Source organism: Pollachius pollachius, assembly GCF_949987615.1.
Source record: "Pollachius pollachius genome assembly, chromosome: 4".
Lineage (NCBI taxonomy): Eukaryota > Metazoa > Chordata > Actinopteri > Gadiformes > Gadidae > Pollachius > Pollachius pollachius.
In genome coordinates, this window is record NC_136937.1 from 8,392,174 (window position 1) to 8,408,373 (window position 16,200).

General features: G+C 41.5%; 3 protein-coding genes across 4 annotated transcripts; 2 read left to right on the forward strand and 1 right to left on the reverse strand.

The window, feature by feature from the left end:
* The first annotated feature begins 965 nt into the window (after nt 1–965).
* On the forward strand, nt 966–5,923 carry gng10 (guanine nucleotide binding protein (G protein), gamma 10). Of its 2 annotated transcripts, XM_079734087.1 has the most exons (3): nt 966–1,064; nt 4,833–4,956; nt 5,405–5,923. In XM_079734087.1, exons 2-3 carry the CDS (start codon nt 4,873–4,875, stop codon nt 5,528–5,530), a joined length of 210 nt encoding a protein of 69 aa, XP_079590213.1. In that variant the 5' UTR covers nt 966–1,064; nt 4,833–4,872; the 3' UTR covers nt 5,531–5,923. The 2 variants fall into 2 exon arrangements, with proteins under 2 accessions (XP_079590213.1, XP_079590212.1); XM_079734086.1 differs by lacking the exon at nt 966–1,064 and having other exon boundaries at nt 4,767–4,956.
* nxnl2 (nucleoredoxin like 2) lies at nt 2,496–4,066 on the reverse strand. The gene is made up of 2 exons (XM_079734162.1): nt 3,587–4,066; nt 2,496–3,186 (listed from the first exon to the last, which is right to left on the reverse strand). Exons 1-2 carry the CDS (start codon nt 3,886–3,888, stop codon nt 3,015–3,017), a joined length of 474 nt encoding a protein of 157 aa, XP_079590288.1. The 5' UTR covers nt 3,889–4,066; the 3' UTR covers nt 2,496–3,014.
* Nucleotides 5,924–8,100: 2,177 nt separating the features above from the next.
* On the forward strand, nt 8,101–15,519 carry btc (betacellulin, epidermal growth factor family member). The gene is made up of 6 exons (XM_079734980.1): nt 8,101–8,343; nt 8,985–9,092; nt 11,290–11,410; nt 11,921–12,067; nt 12,571–12,703; nt 13,141–15,519. The coding sequence occupies exons 1-5, from the start codon at nt 8,304–8,306 to the stop codon at nt 12,695–12,697; spliced, it is 543 nt and encodes a 180-aa protein (XP_079591106.1). The 5' UTR covers nt 8,101–8,303; the 3' UTR covers nt 12,698–12,703; nt 13,141–15,519.
* The last annotated feature ends 681 nt before the right edge of the window (nt 15,520–16,200 follow it).

Consider the following 16,200-nt stretch of genomic DNA (forward strand, 5'->3'; position numbering starts at 1 on the left):
CCCCGCCCCCCATGTAGCCTTCTCATAAAGGCGGCGTTGTTTACCTGCTTCAACAGCAGCACGCTCGCTTGGAACACTGGCGTCTTTCATTGCTTCTTCGCTTGAGTCCAAATTTAAATGATTTCAACGAGAAGACCCATCTTTCCCCCCCTTTTTTTCTTCTTCTAAACTCCTAACGAACAAATAGGTTGAGTGTTGAGTGATGAATATCTTACTACGTGATAAAATGATCAACTCAAACTGGCTCTATGGATCAAAATAGCCTAGATATCCGCATTTCTGGCTATTTTAAAACCTATGTGAACCCCATTTCCCACCATTCATTGTGTAATAGTATCATTGCAACATCTAAATGGGCTGTTAAAACATATGAATATGATATGATGATATGAATAATCAGGCCTAATTAGTTATGCTTACATTAAATAATATTATGTCTGAACCCCAACATTTTAGTTTTAATGTTATGGCCTAGAGTTGAGATGGGGCCAGTAAAAAGCCGTAATCGCGCTATAGGGTGAAATAACCGGCTAAAACAAAAGTGTGCCGCCCAAAATATAAGGGGTTATTCCATGATTTTTATATATTTAATTCACCTGCAACAACAGAGAAGCCGGAGGCAGCAATAGTTCAAGATGTTTGAAGTATGTGGATGCATGTGCGTGGGTTACGTCAACTGTCAGTACCTTCCGTGGTCCCAGTTGTCCGGAGTTACACATCGGTTCTGATATCTTTCTATCATGATAATGCGTGTAATGGTCTGGTAAGAGGCTGTGCTCACCACTTGGAGGCGCTACTGACCAGACATTGAATCTGTAGGCTATAGTATTCTGTGAGGCACTCCTTTTCGGCGTGAATCCAGCATCGAACACCATAAAGCCCGGCACCTTTTGAGTTAACGTTTAAAGTGCATTAGAAAATAGGATATATCTTCTTTATGTCGATGCATTTGAGGCGAAAACCTTAGTTTAACATCACATGAACTGAACTTTAGCGACCCCACGTGGAAAACTGACTGCAACACTTTAGTGGAACATGGGCTCCAAGGAACGTTGATTTAAAACGTAAGTAGACTAGCCTAGCTCATAATTACTCACGTTTTGACTATGAAACATATTATCTATGATGTGGCTTTAGATAGATATGTGTTTACATAAGCCTAATAAGTTAGATCTTGTAACTTTATATTATATTACTTATACTTTGCAAAGAAACAAAATCTATCAGAGATGTAAAGGCAATTTCCCTTACATAAACTTACAAACTGACTTAAATCATGAATATACAATTATGTTGCAAATGAAACTAGCCTGCCTTTTGTAAAGTGACAATTTGTTCAGTTAAATAAATGTGAAATTAACATATATTAGACCTCTCCTCACTTTGTAAAAGCATTGTTGCAGCAATATTTAAAAATGGGTTAGTCTCTAGTCTGCAATCTCCCGATAACAATAACAGCAATAGCCTTCTTTGGCAACAATTCCTGTGCACAACGCAAACTTCCTCATTATGCCACTGAACCGTTCACGTTCACGGATGTCAGCATCTCTAATTGCGTCAGCAGGCTTCCTCATCCACCTCAGACCGGCTGCCAGTGTTTCGCGGGCCCGGGTCGACTAACAGCAGCCGGTGTATAGCACCCACAGGTGATTTACGAATCAGTGTGCTCCATGACAGTGGGTATAATAGAGAGGAAGATGAAACAGTGCACTTATAACCTAATTAAAAAGTGTCCAGGTCTTCTGAGAGACATGCCGGAGACAGAACGTGTTGGAATAGAGAGCGAGAGTGAGATAGTGAGGGAGTGAGAGAGTGATGCTCTATTTAAGCGAGTGAACAAAGAATAGCTGATGAGGAGGAATCTGAGGGTTTTAAATTATTGAACGGCTAAACAAGCAGCTGACTTTGCATTGCTTAGTTAGAAGTGGTGCCACATTTGTATGCAGATTTTTAAGCCTTATTTTGCCTAATGAGATATTTACTCACAATCCTTCTGCACATATTGTTATAGTAGTGATGAGAATATTTAATTATCGGGTCAAAATGTGTGTCTCATCAAGTCATCATTATGAATCACAATCATTGTGACTAATCACATTGTAATATGAGATGCTACCAGATAGTGATAATTGTTATCACCATCACCATTACCACCATTGAGAAATACTTTTTCACTCATTTGAAAACTGCACAACATGTGGCCTTTCCTCCTATACTTTGACGTGATTGCATATAGTAATTACAGCACAAGCAATTAAAGCACAATGTGTTAGCATGTTGGGCTCTGTCCTTTGGGATTGTGAGTCTGTAAATGAGTCTGTGGGGAGAAGGCTAGAGACTTTGTTTTGTGTAGTTACTTGACACCATAACAACACGATGCAGGAAGTGAAAAAAAAAACACTAAGTAAGCGACAAATATTTTGTTCGTTTTTATGAATAAACAAAATAAACTATTTCATTAACTCTAGTAATATTACCAACTTGAAGGTGTGCTATTTCTGGAATACATGTTCAAATGTATGTAAAATTATATAAAATATATAAAACCATTTAAAAAATAAATATTACACAAACATTTTTCAGATTACATGTCAAGCTCTTTTTAAGTGTACATACAGCAGCAAGTCATCATCACACTACCTACCTCAAGTTATTGAGGTTCATTTCATTACCATCATTAAATTTCAAACGTTGTCTACGTGTAGACTAGTACTACACTTAGTACTACATTAGCGTTCATTCAGGTCTAAAAAAAGGACAAATAGGTTTTCATAATAAAAAAAAATGAAGCAAAATAAGTTGCTTTAGGGACCTGAATGTAGTTTTGCATAGTTTTGTAATCAAACGTTTGCAACAAAACTAAAACAATGCAAAAGGTTATAATAAGAAAAAAAAAAAACATCCCAGGCTACATTGAACTTCTTCAACATCTCCAAAAAGGTGAGCCAGTCCACAGAAATAAAGACTATAAACCCAGTGTCATCCCCCTCTCGTCCAACAATGTTGTGTACCATTTAGAAGCTGTTGAAGTTCTGAAAGATCTCCGCCGCCTCCAGCCATGTCCTGAAGCAGGCCAGGCCCTTGTCTCGGATCTGTTTCCTTCCTTTATCCGTAATTACCTGGCCGTTCTCCTTCACTATCACCAGCTTGGGCACCGCTGTGATCTTGTAGTGCTGTTTCAGTTCACTGTCACACAGAGAAGAGAAAGTGTGTGTTGTGTGGGTGGGGTGAACAAGCAGATGACAGTCATAGTTGTCGTTTTTTCTTATTAAAAGAAAGAAAATAAACATCACTCAATGAACATTCGCTGTTATCACTGGATGTAGGCCAGACATTGACCTCGACCTCATGTATCGATGCCCATTGCTTGTGGTAAACCCTGACCCTAATCCTTAAGACAGGTTGACTCTGCCAAGAAGGCTATCTTGCATAACAGTTCAGCCTATTACGACTAGGCCTACTGTACATATTTGACTGTAACATGGTATTGGAAGAGACAAGGATATAATATGCATATGTAGTAGCTTGGTTTTATGGGTATAGCGAGGGGATATTTTCTTTAAGGAATACGCTACTACGTACTTACTTTTTGAAATCATCGGTCCATGGTAGGGCAAGCCAGTCCCCATGCATATCATGATAATATTCAACCATGTCGTCACTCGACTTATCGGACGATATGAAAACTATCTCAAACTGTGCAGGGGGTTCGCCTTCTTCCACGAGTTCAGTGTAGAAATCACACAAAATAGGCGTAAAGTCTCGACAGGGTGGACACCAACTCGCAGAAAAATAGATCCCAACCACTTTGTTCCTCAGCGCCAGTTCGGGGTCAACGAAATCCCCGTCTTTATTCAAGAGAGTTCGTCCGGAGAACACTTCGACCATGGCTCCACAACACAACGCACTTCAGATAACGAGGCCTGTAGAATGTATAAACTGACTTTGACAGGTGAGAGGTTATAAACTTGTTCTAACGCTGTGTAAAGGCTTTGAAGGTATTCGTCTACGACCGAATCATCTAAACTTGCTAATATATTTACCTGCTAGACAGTGCGTGCTCATGTTTCCATGAGAGATCGAGGTCATTCTAATGCTCGTCTCTCAACCAATGGGATGCTCGGAGAAATTTAGCAGCCACGTGGGTTTCAGCCAATAAGTAGCAAACGTAAGCTTGTATGGAAAAACAACGGGGACAAATAAAGCGGGGGCATGTACTGAACAAAAGCGATGTACTGTTTAGTGTAGGTACTGAACAAAAGCGATGTACTGTTTAGTGTAGGTACTGAACTTAAGCATGAGGATTCACGTCTTAATACAAAAGGACAGTTTCCTAGCGTGCTGCAGTCTACGTCTGTTCAAGCATTTACATAACGTTGTTATTATCCAATCGCTAATAAAACATCCTATATCAAATCATTAAATTTTTTGCGAAGTGGTCAGATATAGAATTTCCACATGTTCAACATCCATTTAAAATGTTGCATATCTTTCTATCATCTATTTATAGTATATTTAAGTAAAGTTAATCATATCATGGTCATTCAACATGAGGCCCCTACAATAACCATTATAATAAATAATAACTGTAGAATAGCAAGTAAAATAGGATTTTCAAAAAGCCAATCTCTTTTGTTTTTAAGGAACCACTGCCCACTTCTATGAACAGCTCAGGTCTTTTTTCAGCAGTGTGACTGTGAAAGCAAAGTGGGCTTGGTCAAGGGAGGCCATTTGGAAGGAAACTCAGCCATTGTGGGTGAGGTTGTTACACACTGACCAGCTCCACTGAAGACATCCACAACCCCAGCCTTTTTTTCTCCCCCCCCCCAAAGGACTTGAAGTAGGACAAGAAACTGCAGTTTACTCTCCGAGATGACCTCGACCAACTCCAGTTTATCAAACATGAGGCGTCTTGTGGCACAGCTGAAGCTTGAGGCGAGCGTTGAAAGGATCAAGGTAACTAAACATCACACGTACACAACACACCATGAAGTTCGTAGGAAAATGTACATGTTACATATGTCAAGTGTGTCAATGGCTCTCATTTCACTGGGGGATTCATTGTTTAATTGTAATTAGGTGTTAGAGACTGAATCTACTGTATGTTTAAAAATGATAGTTTCAGCCATTTTGATACCTTACCTGTAAAGTCAACAAATGTGTTTGTGTGTGTGTGTGTATGTGTGTATGTGTGTGTGTGTGTGTGTGTGTATGTGTGTGTGTGTGTGTGTGTTTGTGTGTGTGTGTATGTGTGTGTGTGTGTTTGTGTTTGTGTGGATGTGTAAGTGTGTTTGCATGTCTGTGTGTGTATGTGTGTTTGTGCACATGCGTGTGTCTATCTCTCTGTCTGTTCTAATGGCGTCAGTCGCGGTTAATGGAGTCCCTTTCGCTGTGTCTCCTCCAGGTGTCCCAGGCTGCCTCAGAGCTGCAGCAATACTGTCTGCAGAACGCCGGCAAGGACGCCCTGCTGGTGGGAGTGCCCACGGGAAGCAACCCCTTCAGGGAGCCACGCTCTTGCGCTGTCCTTTGAGGGGCCCTCAGAGGATTAGCATCACAACATCCATGCCTAACTGTACCCCTATAATGTATCGGGGTTCATAATGTTCCCCTCGAGTTACCGTGTGGAATGTAGAGAACTTCACAGTCAATGTTTTGGTTGTTGTTTTCATATATAGTATAAGGGAGAGGTGGCTCCAGGTCAATGGATTTGGGTTTTCGATGAATCAACGCTTTTTCTTTCTATAGGTTGATTTTTTTTAACATTTGTATCAATGTTTTTTATTACTTATGCTAAACAACAACACGGATGAAAAGAAGGATGATGTCACTTTTTAGTTTTTCTGCCAAACTGTCTGTATAGCTACATCAGTGCACTTTCACTTTGTATTTTTCTACTTTCAACCATAATAAAAAAATATCTATTGATTGATCATTTAATTTAAATGCAAATGACACTATAGGACCAGTGGCAGTGAGTGAGCAAGTAAGGAAGTAAGAAGTAACCAAGTAACTAAGTAAGAAAGTAAGCTAATATAAGTGCGTATCTATTGATTGTACAAAGTGGGTGTTTGTGTAGGGCTGTAAATTGCCCCTTGGAATTTTAGCGGGTTGTAGTTTCCTGAAGCTGGGGGCTAAGTTTGGAGCACAGCTAGCAAGAGGAAACAGAGTCTTCCTGTTCAAACAGACACATACACACATACACAAACACACACACGTACGCACACATACACACACACTCACACCCCGCCACACACACAAGCACACACACACACACACACACACACACACACAGACACACAGACACACACGTACGCACACATACACACACACTTACACCCCGCCACACACACAAGCACACACACACACACACACACACACACACACACACACACACACACGTACACGCATGTGTGCGTACATGCACACCCACACCCACACACAATCTATACTTTACTTTATACTTTATGAGTAAGGCCCTTTAAAGGTCAATTTCAACACACGTGAGGTTACAAAATGTATTTTTTAATCACCAATGTAACAACAATCACGTATATCATTAAAAGTATATCTACTATTCCTTTTACGTGTGAGAGATGGAATTGTGTTTCAATGATCCCTTAGCTACCAAGCACAAAACTTCAATTTCCTTAGCCCAAGGGGGAGACTATTGTCATGAGACATCTCCTGTGCTTGCTCGGTCATTTCCCCTTCCTTTAAGCACTTAAGACCAGTCTCAATGGATGTTACATACTTCCCTATCTCCTCCACTCAAATAGAGTGTTCATGTGTTTTCTTTTTGTTCAGTATTTTGCTGTTTAGATAACCCTGAATGCTCAATTTTAACAGTGAATTGATTCGGTAAAGGGGGGAAAAGACCCCTCCTTATTTCGAAATTATAAATTTGCCAAAAATCGATATTTAAATTGAAAATGTATTGCATTTTACTGTACAATAGGTTAAGTAGGATTATATATTCAATGTTCCCATTTTTTTTTTTCCGGTTCCCCCCTAACCTGCCACACCAAATGTGCACCCATGATAAACAGTGATATGATGTCTTGGCTGATAGAAGACACACAACATATTACCAAAAAATATATATGGAATAAATCGCAAATAAATAAAGACACTTTAAAAGGTAACATATTGTGCCTGTATGTGTTTGTTCACGTGTCTGTATGCGTGTATATGTGTGTGTGTGTGTGTGTGTGTGTGTGTGTGTGTGTGTGTGTGTGTGTGTTGCTGACCTCTGCTGACCTCTTGTGTTTGGTTTTTGAACTGTAAATAGGATGAGATATTAATAGTAAATATTTAGGATGTCGCGTAAATATTTGTGTGTGATTTCAACATTCGTTCGAAAATTGCTTTATGAATGTTGATTTGTTATAGATTTTTGGAATTATGTCTATAACTGCTCCAGTACACACAGCCACATATTATGAAAGCGTAACGCTTTAATAAACACATACACACAATATAATAAGAAGTAATATAGATCAATCCAAATGAAATTGTTTAAACGGTCATCAACAATGATGAATGGTGAAGTCTCAGGCTCAAACCGGTCTTTCAAGCAGGTAGAATGGTGAAACTAGTGTCCAGGCACTCCCAGAAATATGTCAATGGATTGCCCTTCTGAAAGGCTGCAGTTCAATGGAAGGTGTTCCAGTGTCCTCCCTATCCTTAGTTTCACCGGCGCTGACGTAGGATAGGCCTAATTCCAAGTCCTTTGAGATACTGTTAGCATTGGTTTATACATCACCCCTGCACTTTGGATTATACCACGTAGTATTAGATGATCTCAACCGGCTATGTAGAGCGGTCCACTGTATAATCTAGTCTAAGGAGTTCAGAAGTAGAGAGTATGGAAAATGTGCTCAATAGATTTAAATGCCAACTATCAAATGAACTTAATTTGAAATACATCTCACTTGGAACCCCTTTAGATAAGCAATTCCTAAAAGTACATTTGTAATTAAGGACGTCAATGTAGATGGTGGTATTTCCCTTTAAAGGAAAGTGAACTGGTGTTTCGACCACGCCCCTTTCTGTGGTGTAAGTGCGGCGTGCAGCCCGGCTGCTCTCCGGCTGTCTCTGCTGGATCTGCTGGACTAACCCGTCAATGAACTCTCTCCCTCGAGCAGCGCACAGTATAATTTGTCTTTGGATAATTCATACCTTCACACAGTCGCACCGATGGAACGGTCGCCTCACCTGTAAGACTATTATTTGAGCTATATGAGTCTCTCTAACATAAACTTAATTTAGATTATTACTTCTTGGAGCAGAAGTATCCTACAGAGATGTCCAACTCATTGAGACTGTACGTCGGCATAGTTACAGGTAAGTTTAAAGCAGCGTTTGCTTCTTCATCTTAACTTGTAAGCCTGTCGGGACTGTTTACATGCAGGCTACCTGGCTTTTATTGCCTTATTAGTCCAATGAATATTTAACACATCTGTGTTATCAAAAATCAAAACTGCAAAGGTTATCATGGTTGTTAAAGTTTGTAAAGGTTATTATTGTTTCGTAATAGCCATATAATTCACATAGTATGCTACTCTGTTGGTGTTGTAGGCCTAGACGTCCAAATACTTACAACCTTCCTTTCTTTCCTGTGATCACAACTTAGGAATGTGAATGTGACTGTTGCAAACAGCCTTCTGTCATTTGACTGAAGATTAAAATGAGTCAATGCAGTGCTCAGTCGCAGTGTGTGTGTGTGTGTGTGTGTGTGTGTGTGTGTGTGTGTGTGTGTGTGTGTGTGTGTGTGGTGAAGGAGTTTACTCTGTGTGTGTGTGTGTGTGTGTGTGTGTGTGTGGTGAGGGAGTTTGCAGTGAGTGTGATTGTGTGTGTATTCAGGAGGGAGGGGGGGAGATAGGTTAGTGTGTGTGAGATATTAATATACAGGTTGATATAAATGCAATATGCCATTGTGTGAGATTATTGTTTGTGTGATCAGCACTGTTTGTTTTTTCCTCCAGCTCTGGCCTTATGCAAATACTGCCTGGCAGAATGGAATTCCACAGAGGAGTCGTCTACCAATCGAACTGTGTCCTGCCATCACCATGGCAACCTCAACAATTGCACAGGTAGATATGACCGGGGAATGTGTGGGCAAGTCATAAAAAAAACAAACTCTATGAAGTCTAAAATGTAGTATCGGTAATTGATGGAAAAACAACACCCCCTGAACAAAAGGAATGCAACCAGGAAAACAACGAGAGAGTAATGGAGACAAACGCATCAAAGATTGAAGAAGGAAGTTATTGTTGGGCTTGCACCACCAGTGTCCTATTACTGCTCTGCTCTACAGAGAGGACCACCATTACTATCAGGAGTGGAGTTGACCTGGGGTTGTAAATGGCGTCTCTGTGTTATTGGGAAACACAACACCTGGCGCATGCAACCACGCAAACATAGACTAGTTCAATCAAACTGCGGAGTCATGGATTCTTACAATAGGTTTTCGCCAAAAGGCTATTGTGACCGGATAGCCTACTCCTTAATTCTCTCGGGAGGCATTGTGCAAGGGGCTGTTGTAGTGTTTTAAGCTCACAAAGATGTGCAAAGTGTTTGAACTGTTGTTAAACAATCATAAAAGTAAGGAAGGGAAAGAGGGAGAGAGAGCATGGGGAAAGAGCGGGGGGAGATAGTGAGAGAGAGGTAAGGAGAGAGAGAGAGAGAGAGAGAGAGAGAGAATCACAAATACCACACCAGATATTCGTAATCAGGTGCAGTAAAAAAAAAAAACGATTGGCACCGGCAGCATCGCCCATGTTTTTCCTGCCCGTGACATCACCAGGCTTCCCGTGAAGATCATGTTGCTCCTGGTCTATTAAAAGGCCAGTCCACAGCAGAGCGAGAGGCCGCCAAACACAGAGAGGCAGGCAGCTCATCAATAACAGCAGGGCTCTGTTAAAGTGCACTGCAGAGTTTCTCTTGCGTATGTCATCGCTTCCATGATGTCATCAGCAATGGTGGCCCAAGATGAAAGCTAATTAAAGTTGGGGGATGGAGTGAATTAACCAATCAATGTTGGTGTCTCTTAAAATAAACCGTGGAAGGCCGAGACAGGTGGAGGTTTAATTATACATGCTCTGTTTGAACCATAAATAGAGTTGTTGCCTGGGACTCTGCAGAACATACCAAATTAACCTAATTCACCTGCAAGTGTGCCAGTGTTGAATGTCTGACATGCAGCAACACTGCATGTCAATCATTCAACAGGCAGAAAAGATTAGGATAGCGTGTAACCCTATGTTTCTGAATTCAACTTGCTTTGGGTAAAAGTGTCTCATTAATGAGTCGATGCAATGTGGTTACATTATCCATTTGTGTTATCTCCTGGTGTTTCACACATACGCAAGAACATTTGCATATATTTATCTTAACCTGATCCCACCTTTGTACCTATGTGCAACTCATCATTCAGCAAATGCTTGTCAGTACAAGAAATTAATCCTACATTATGCGTAAACGTGTAAATTCCTACCTGTTAGGGTTACGGTTAGAAATGAGTGGGTGCGTTAATGAAAATTTAAATGTAAATGTAATGCAAATGATCATGAACAGACTCCCAACAAACTCGATAAAACGAAGAGTTATGCCTTGTGTCTGCAGAATTGAATTCATAAAAAACTTCAGGCCAAAAAGTAAATTAGTATTTTCAATTAGATTCCAAAATGCGGCCTGCAAGGGAAAGCGGTGTAGCATGTAGTTTGAGCTATTTTTGCACAGCGATAATATTAAGGTCATGTTTAATAATATTGAATTTGTTCTGAAGAGTAGGTCTTCAGGCATGACAGAGAGCATGGCTCAGAGGGACTGTGGTAGCTAGTACTTCAGTTGATACAAGTTACAAACAAGGCAACTGTGTTTAAAAACCTGTCCTGTACCTTTGAGCACGCAGCCAATACCTTCAGCCAAAATGATGAAGGACTGATGAAATTAAATTTTAATTGAAAATCATTTTAATTAAAATCCACAAGTGTGTAATGAAGCTTGTTATTCTTAAACTAGGGGCCCTTTTTCACGTCTATACTCTAGATGAACTCTTGTTTTGAGTTTGCCTGGCAGGGGTATCCAAAGACCAAATTGATTTAGGGAGAACATATTGGCGAGCCATGAGTTGATGGGTTTCAATCATATTTGCTTACTTTCAGACATGATATCTTTTCAGACAAGGGTATTAGCAGTCAACATTTTTGTTTTGCTTCCAGAGATGGTATTTCCCCTGAAAGTTATAACAGCCTCGCCATGTTCCGTGTCTGCATATCATATCCACAGTGGAATCTAAAGATACTGGGCAGTGGAGCGGACATTTCACCAAGTGTCCCACTGAGCTGAAGCATTACTGCATCCACGGGTCATGCCGCTACATTAAGGAACAGAGCGCACCTTCATGTAGGTGAGGATGTGCAAGCATGAATACATATTTACTTGGACTACAGGGAAAAGCACATAGCACTCATCACCGGAATGTAAGTCAGGCCAATGAACATCATGGTTTTGCATCAGGTTTTTCAGTGGTGACTTGACCTTTGATCACCCATACTCTTAATTGTAGAACAGATTTATAGAATATGAGTAATATGTATGCCTATCAATAAATACATTTGTTTAAGTTCTTGTTCTTTTGGAAGGCCTAATGCCTATTTGCCTTACTATCAAAGAATGAATTGAGGATGCATATAAAGAATATGTAATCATGATATCCCAGTGTTATACCACATCTGTTTCTGTTGGAACAGCAAGCAGTAAACGTAGTAACACTATAGATACACACACACACACACACACACACACACACACACACACATCAATACACACACACACACACACACATCAACACACATCAACAAATGATAAAATCGCTTTATGATGTGCTTGTTATAAATAACCATGCATCCCCTTGCAGGTGTGATGGAGGTTTCACAGGCTCCCGGTGTGAGATTTTGGACCTGGCCTGGCAGATAGGAGAGCAGAAACAGATCATCATTATCTGCGTGGTGGCCGGCCTGGTGCTGTTGGTCCTCTTCATCATCTTCATCTGCCTCTGTTCACAGTGAGAACTTTGTGTGAGAAATGATGACCGGAAAGATAGAATAAAATACCACATGTTTCAGAATGGTCAATGACGCATTTAAATTCACATCCAAACACTGTAGCTGCTGCTATTGCTACTACTATTGCAAACCTGGTTGAAATCCGATTGCTATTGCATACTTTTCTTCATCTTTCTTTTGTGGGTTTTCAGCTATTTGTAGGATGTACTTTATTCATCCCAGACTGGGAATGTGGGTGTCACAGTAGAAGTACCACAAAAATGAACATGATATGAGATTCTTGCAACGTACCTAGAAGAAAAAGTGAGGTAGTGATTATGAAACCAGGCAGTTCCATCAACGGGCTGTTCCATTAAAGTATGTGTCATTCTACAAATGTTGCGCCCTAAAAGAGTAACAGTGGTCGGGGGGGAGATAAAGTCACAGATTTACATTGCACAGTGTGTTGAAGTGTCTCTGAAGGGACTGACGGGACGTCCTGTGACGCTTGTGTCCCCCCTAGTCGGGGGTTCAGGAGGTTAAGGCGGCGGGAAAGTCCCAGGGACGTGGAGGAACCGGACAACAGGGAGAAGTTCAAGATGCTACCTAACCACGTCCAGCCAGACCCAACGACCCCATCCACGCCGTGAGAGACGGTGGGTTCAAGTGTGTGTGTGTGTGTGTGTGTGTGTGTGTGTGTCGGAGAGTGTGTGTGTGTGTGTATATGTGTGTATGAGAGTGTGCTGTCAAGCATTGTGTAAATCCTGTGCGATTGTCTCATAACTTTGGCCACACACAAACACTTCATCCCAGACTGTTTCCACTCCCTATATAGAGTTCACTGCACACACACGCACAAGACAGAGAGAGCGTTTGTGAGTGAGTTAGTGTGTGAGAGGTGGCATACGTACACCGCTCTAGCTTGTGTATAGTGTGTGTGTGGGTGTGTGTGTGTGTGTGTGTGTGTGTGTGTGTGTTTGTGTGTGTGTGTAGTGTGTATTTGTGTGCGTTTCCACTCTGAGTGGACATATTGTAATGCTTCAGAGGATATTGCCACCGGCTTCCTGACAGCTGTTGCCTTATCTCTCCGCAGTCATAAACCTCTGCCGGGCCCGCCCTCCCGGTCAGAACAAGGTCCGGGCTGGGGGGTCTAACAGGCAGCGGCATCGGGACATGGAAGCCGGTGTGTGAAAAACGGATTGGTCAATCACATGCTGATGTCAAGACGAGATAAGCAGAAGAAATGGCTAACTGATTTGCCGGTATTGGGAGATATGCTCACCCCGCCCACCCGACCCCGCTTGCCCCTGCCCATCCCATCCCAGCTGAAGACTCTCAGCGGCAACTCAGACTTTACTTTTCCCTCCTCGCGGCTGGGTTGTGTGTTTTGAAAGGTTTGCTTTATCTTCGGCAGTAAACAGGAGTAGGCCGCCTCTTCGCATGTAGCGTGGCTTTCTCTGATTGGACGAGCTCTGATATGCGCTGGCTCCATTCATGCTGACAGCCCTACGTTCATAGAGAAAGGGCCCGGAGCCAATGGTTGATCAGGTTATCAATCTTTCCCCTCTGCTATACTTTTTGTCACTTTTAGTTTAGGCTCCCGTTGAGCTGAACTGAGAGGTAGAGAAGATCAGAGATGTTGTATCCTGGATCCGCTTGATGAACCCTTACCACATCGATAATGTGAAAGCAGCTAGGCACGATATTATGTGTTTGTGTAAAGAAGCTTTTCTATTTCTGTATACCGTATTTATAGTTGTATTTACGTTCTGTACGCGCTATAGCTTCTAACGTTCTACTTCACACCGCGTTTTCGACCGAGTTCTTGGAAACGTGCCTCAGTCAGTATCGCTGATCTCCAATTGCGTTTAGCCTATTGTTTTATTGCATTCATTTGGGGGAAGAAAACTTTTTTCGCTTCATCCAGAGAAAAAGTCACGTAAAAAGCTCCTCATAATCACAATACTCATTTAGTTTCCCCAAATCAACCCTGCCATAGATTCTGTATATCTGTGCGCCTGCAGTACAGAATATTGTTACTAGTCAACATCAGCAATGTAGACAGACTAATGAACTATGCTAGCCATACCCCCCCCCCCCCCCCCCCCCCCCCCCAACCACTCCTGGGGTTGGAAGATGACCAATTCTGGGGAGTATTACAAGCCCAACTTGTGCTGGCAGGATTATTATTATTTGACGCGTGTATTTGGAGCCGCGGAGCCTGCGAGTGACGTCTCCGGGAACAGGACCGTGACTGTGTTCGCACCAGACGGGGCTGAAAGTCTTTCACTGTGTTGACAACTTTCCAGACGGAAGCGTGGAGCCGTTCACTGAGTGCAATGGGTATCTCCTACGTGCGCGCTCCACTCTGAGAGGAGAGCGTGGAGGAGGAGGACTGTGTGAAGCTCCACTCTGAGAGGGGGAAAGGGTGGAGATGGGGGGAGGAGGACTGTGTGACCCGCTGCCAGTCTGAGAGGGGGTGGAGGAGGACTGTGTGACCCTCTGCCAGTCTGAGAGGGGGGGAGGAGGACTGTGAATCTCCACTCTTAAAGGGGGAGATAGTGGAGGCAGACTGTGTGAAGCTCCACTCTGAAAGATTGGAGAGGTTGGAGGGGGACTGTTTGTCTCTTCTCCACTCTACATTTGAAGTGGGTGGAGAGAATGGGGAAGCACAGTGGGAGTAAGCAAGATTTCTGATAGATGTTTTTATACATGTCAGCAAGTTTTAAATAAAACAAATATTAATTATTTTTCAAATTCAGACCCTGGAAGATCTGATCTGTTTGTTTATTAAAGAACCACACCAACGGGGCCTATTCAGGTGGGCATACTGTTTGACTCTCAGCCCAAATGTTCTGGGATGATCCCCCGACAGCCGTAGTTTACCGGAGGGCATCGCTGAGAAAGATGCCTTAACCCTGGGCATCGCTGAGAAAGATGCCTTAACCCTGGGCATCGCTGAGAAAGATGCCTTAACCCTGCACTACCCTAATTAATGAGAAAAGGAAAACACTTTCTGGATGAACGCATCTGATAAACACTAACTCACTATGTAAAGTGCTTTAAGTGCCTTGAAAAGTGTGCAATCAAAATACAATGTGTTTATTTATTACTGAATAGTAATGGTAAAATGATTGAGTTTCAGATCCACACAAAGATGTCCCAGTTGGGAAATCATGCTTCTTCTGTTTACCTGTCATATCTCCCCTGGTATCACTGAAGTCCCTGGTGACCAGTGATCACATGTTCTACTGTTCCAGGTGTTCAATGCTCAGTAGAATAAACTTTTGAGCTCAAGGCGTAGAAGGAACTACCTAGAAGAAAACATTCCGGAATAACCAAGCGACCAGTTGTTATTTAGAGATGTTAACCAAATAGTATAAATAATTTGTACTTATCTATAATACTACTATATTTTCTGTCGACTTTCATTTTTACGTCACCACAAACATTAAATATGTTTTTACTTGTACTCCAATACATTTGCAGTGGACTGAAAATGATTGCCTTACCATAATGGATCTTTACTAAAAATGTACTTTTTATCGTGATGGCAAATCAAGGCACATCAAGCCCAAATAATATTTGCTGGAAAAACACAAATAGATGTCGGTCAGTTACAGCGAAAGCAGCAGTATGAACACATCAATCTAACTAGCCATAGCATTCATCCCCTAGCAGTTGGGCCGCTGGTTGAAGACTTTTGGTACAGAAGTACATTTTATTTGAGCTTCTCTTTGACTTACTAAAGTGATTTTCTTACGGACAACTTTTACTATTCAATTGAGGTGTCTGTACTTATACTTCAGTAGGTACTCATAGTCACATTGTACAGTTGGGGAATTTGATTTACAGATTATGATGCAGTAGATACTTTTAAGTATACAAAGTTTTATACCAACATAAATGTCACATTTTGGCACTTTAAATGTTTTTTATTGGTACATAACCCTGTTAATGTCTTGGTAAGCAGAATTCAGTAACCGAATGTGATAAAATATAGATTGATCCTTTTACCTCAAAGGAATTATCTTTAATTACTCTTTTGTTTAATGGCTAAGCACTCACAAATGTGTCCGTCTAGGATTTTGGTCAATGGTAAAACTTTTTCCGGAAAGAGAATGCTTATCTTGCTTGTCTCTACTTGAATTTT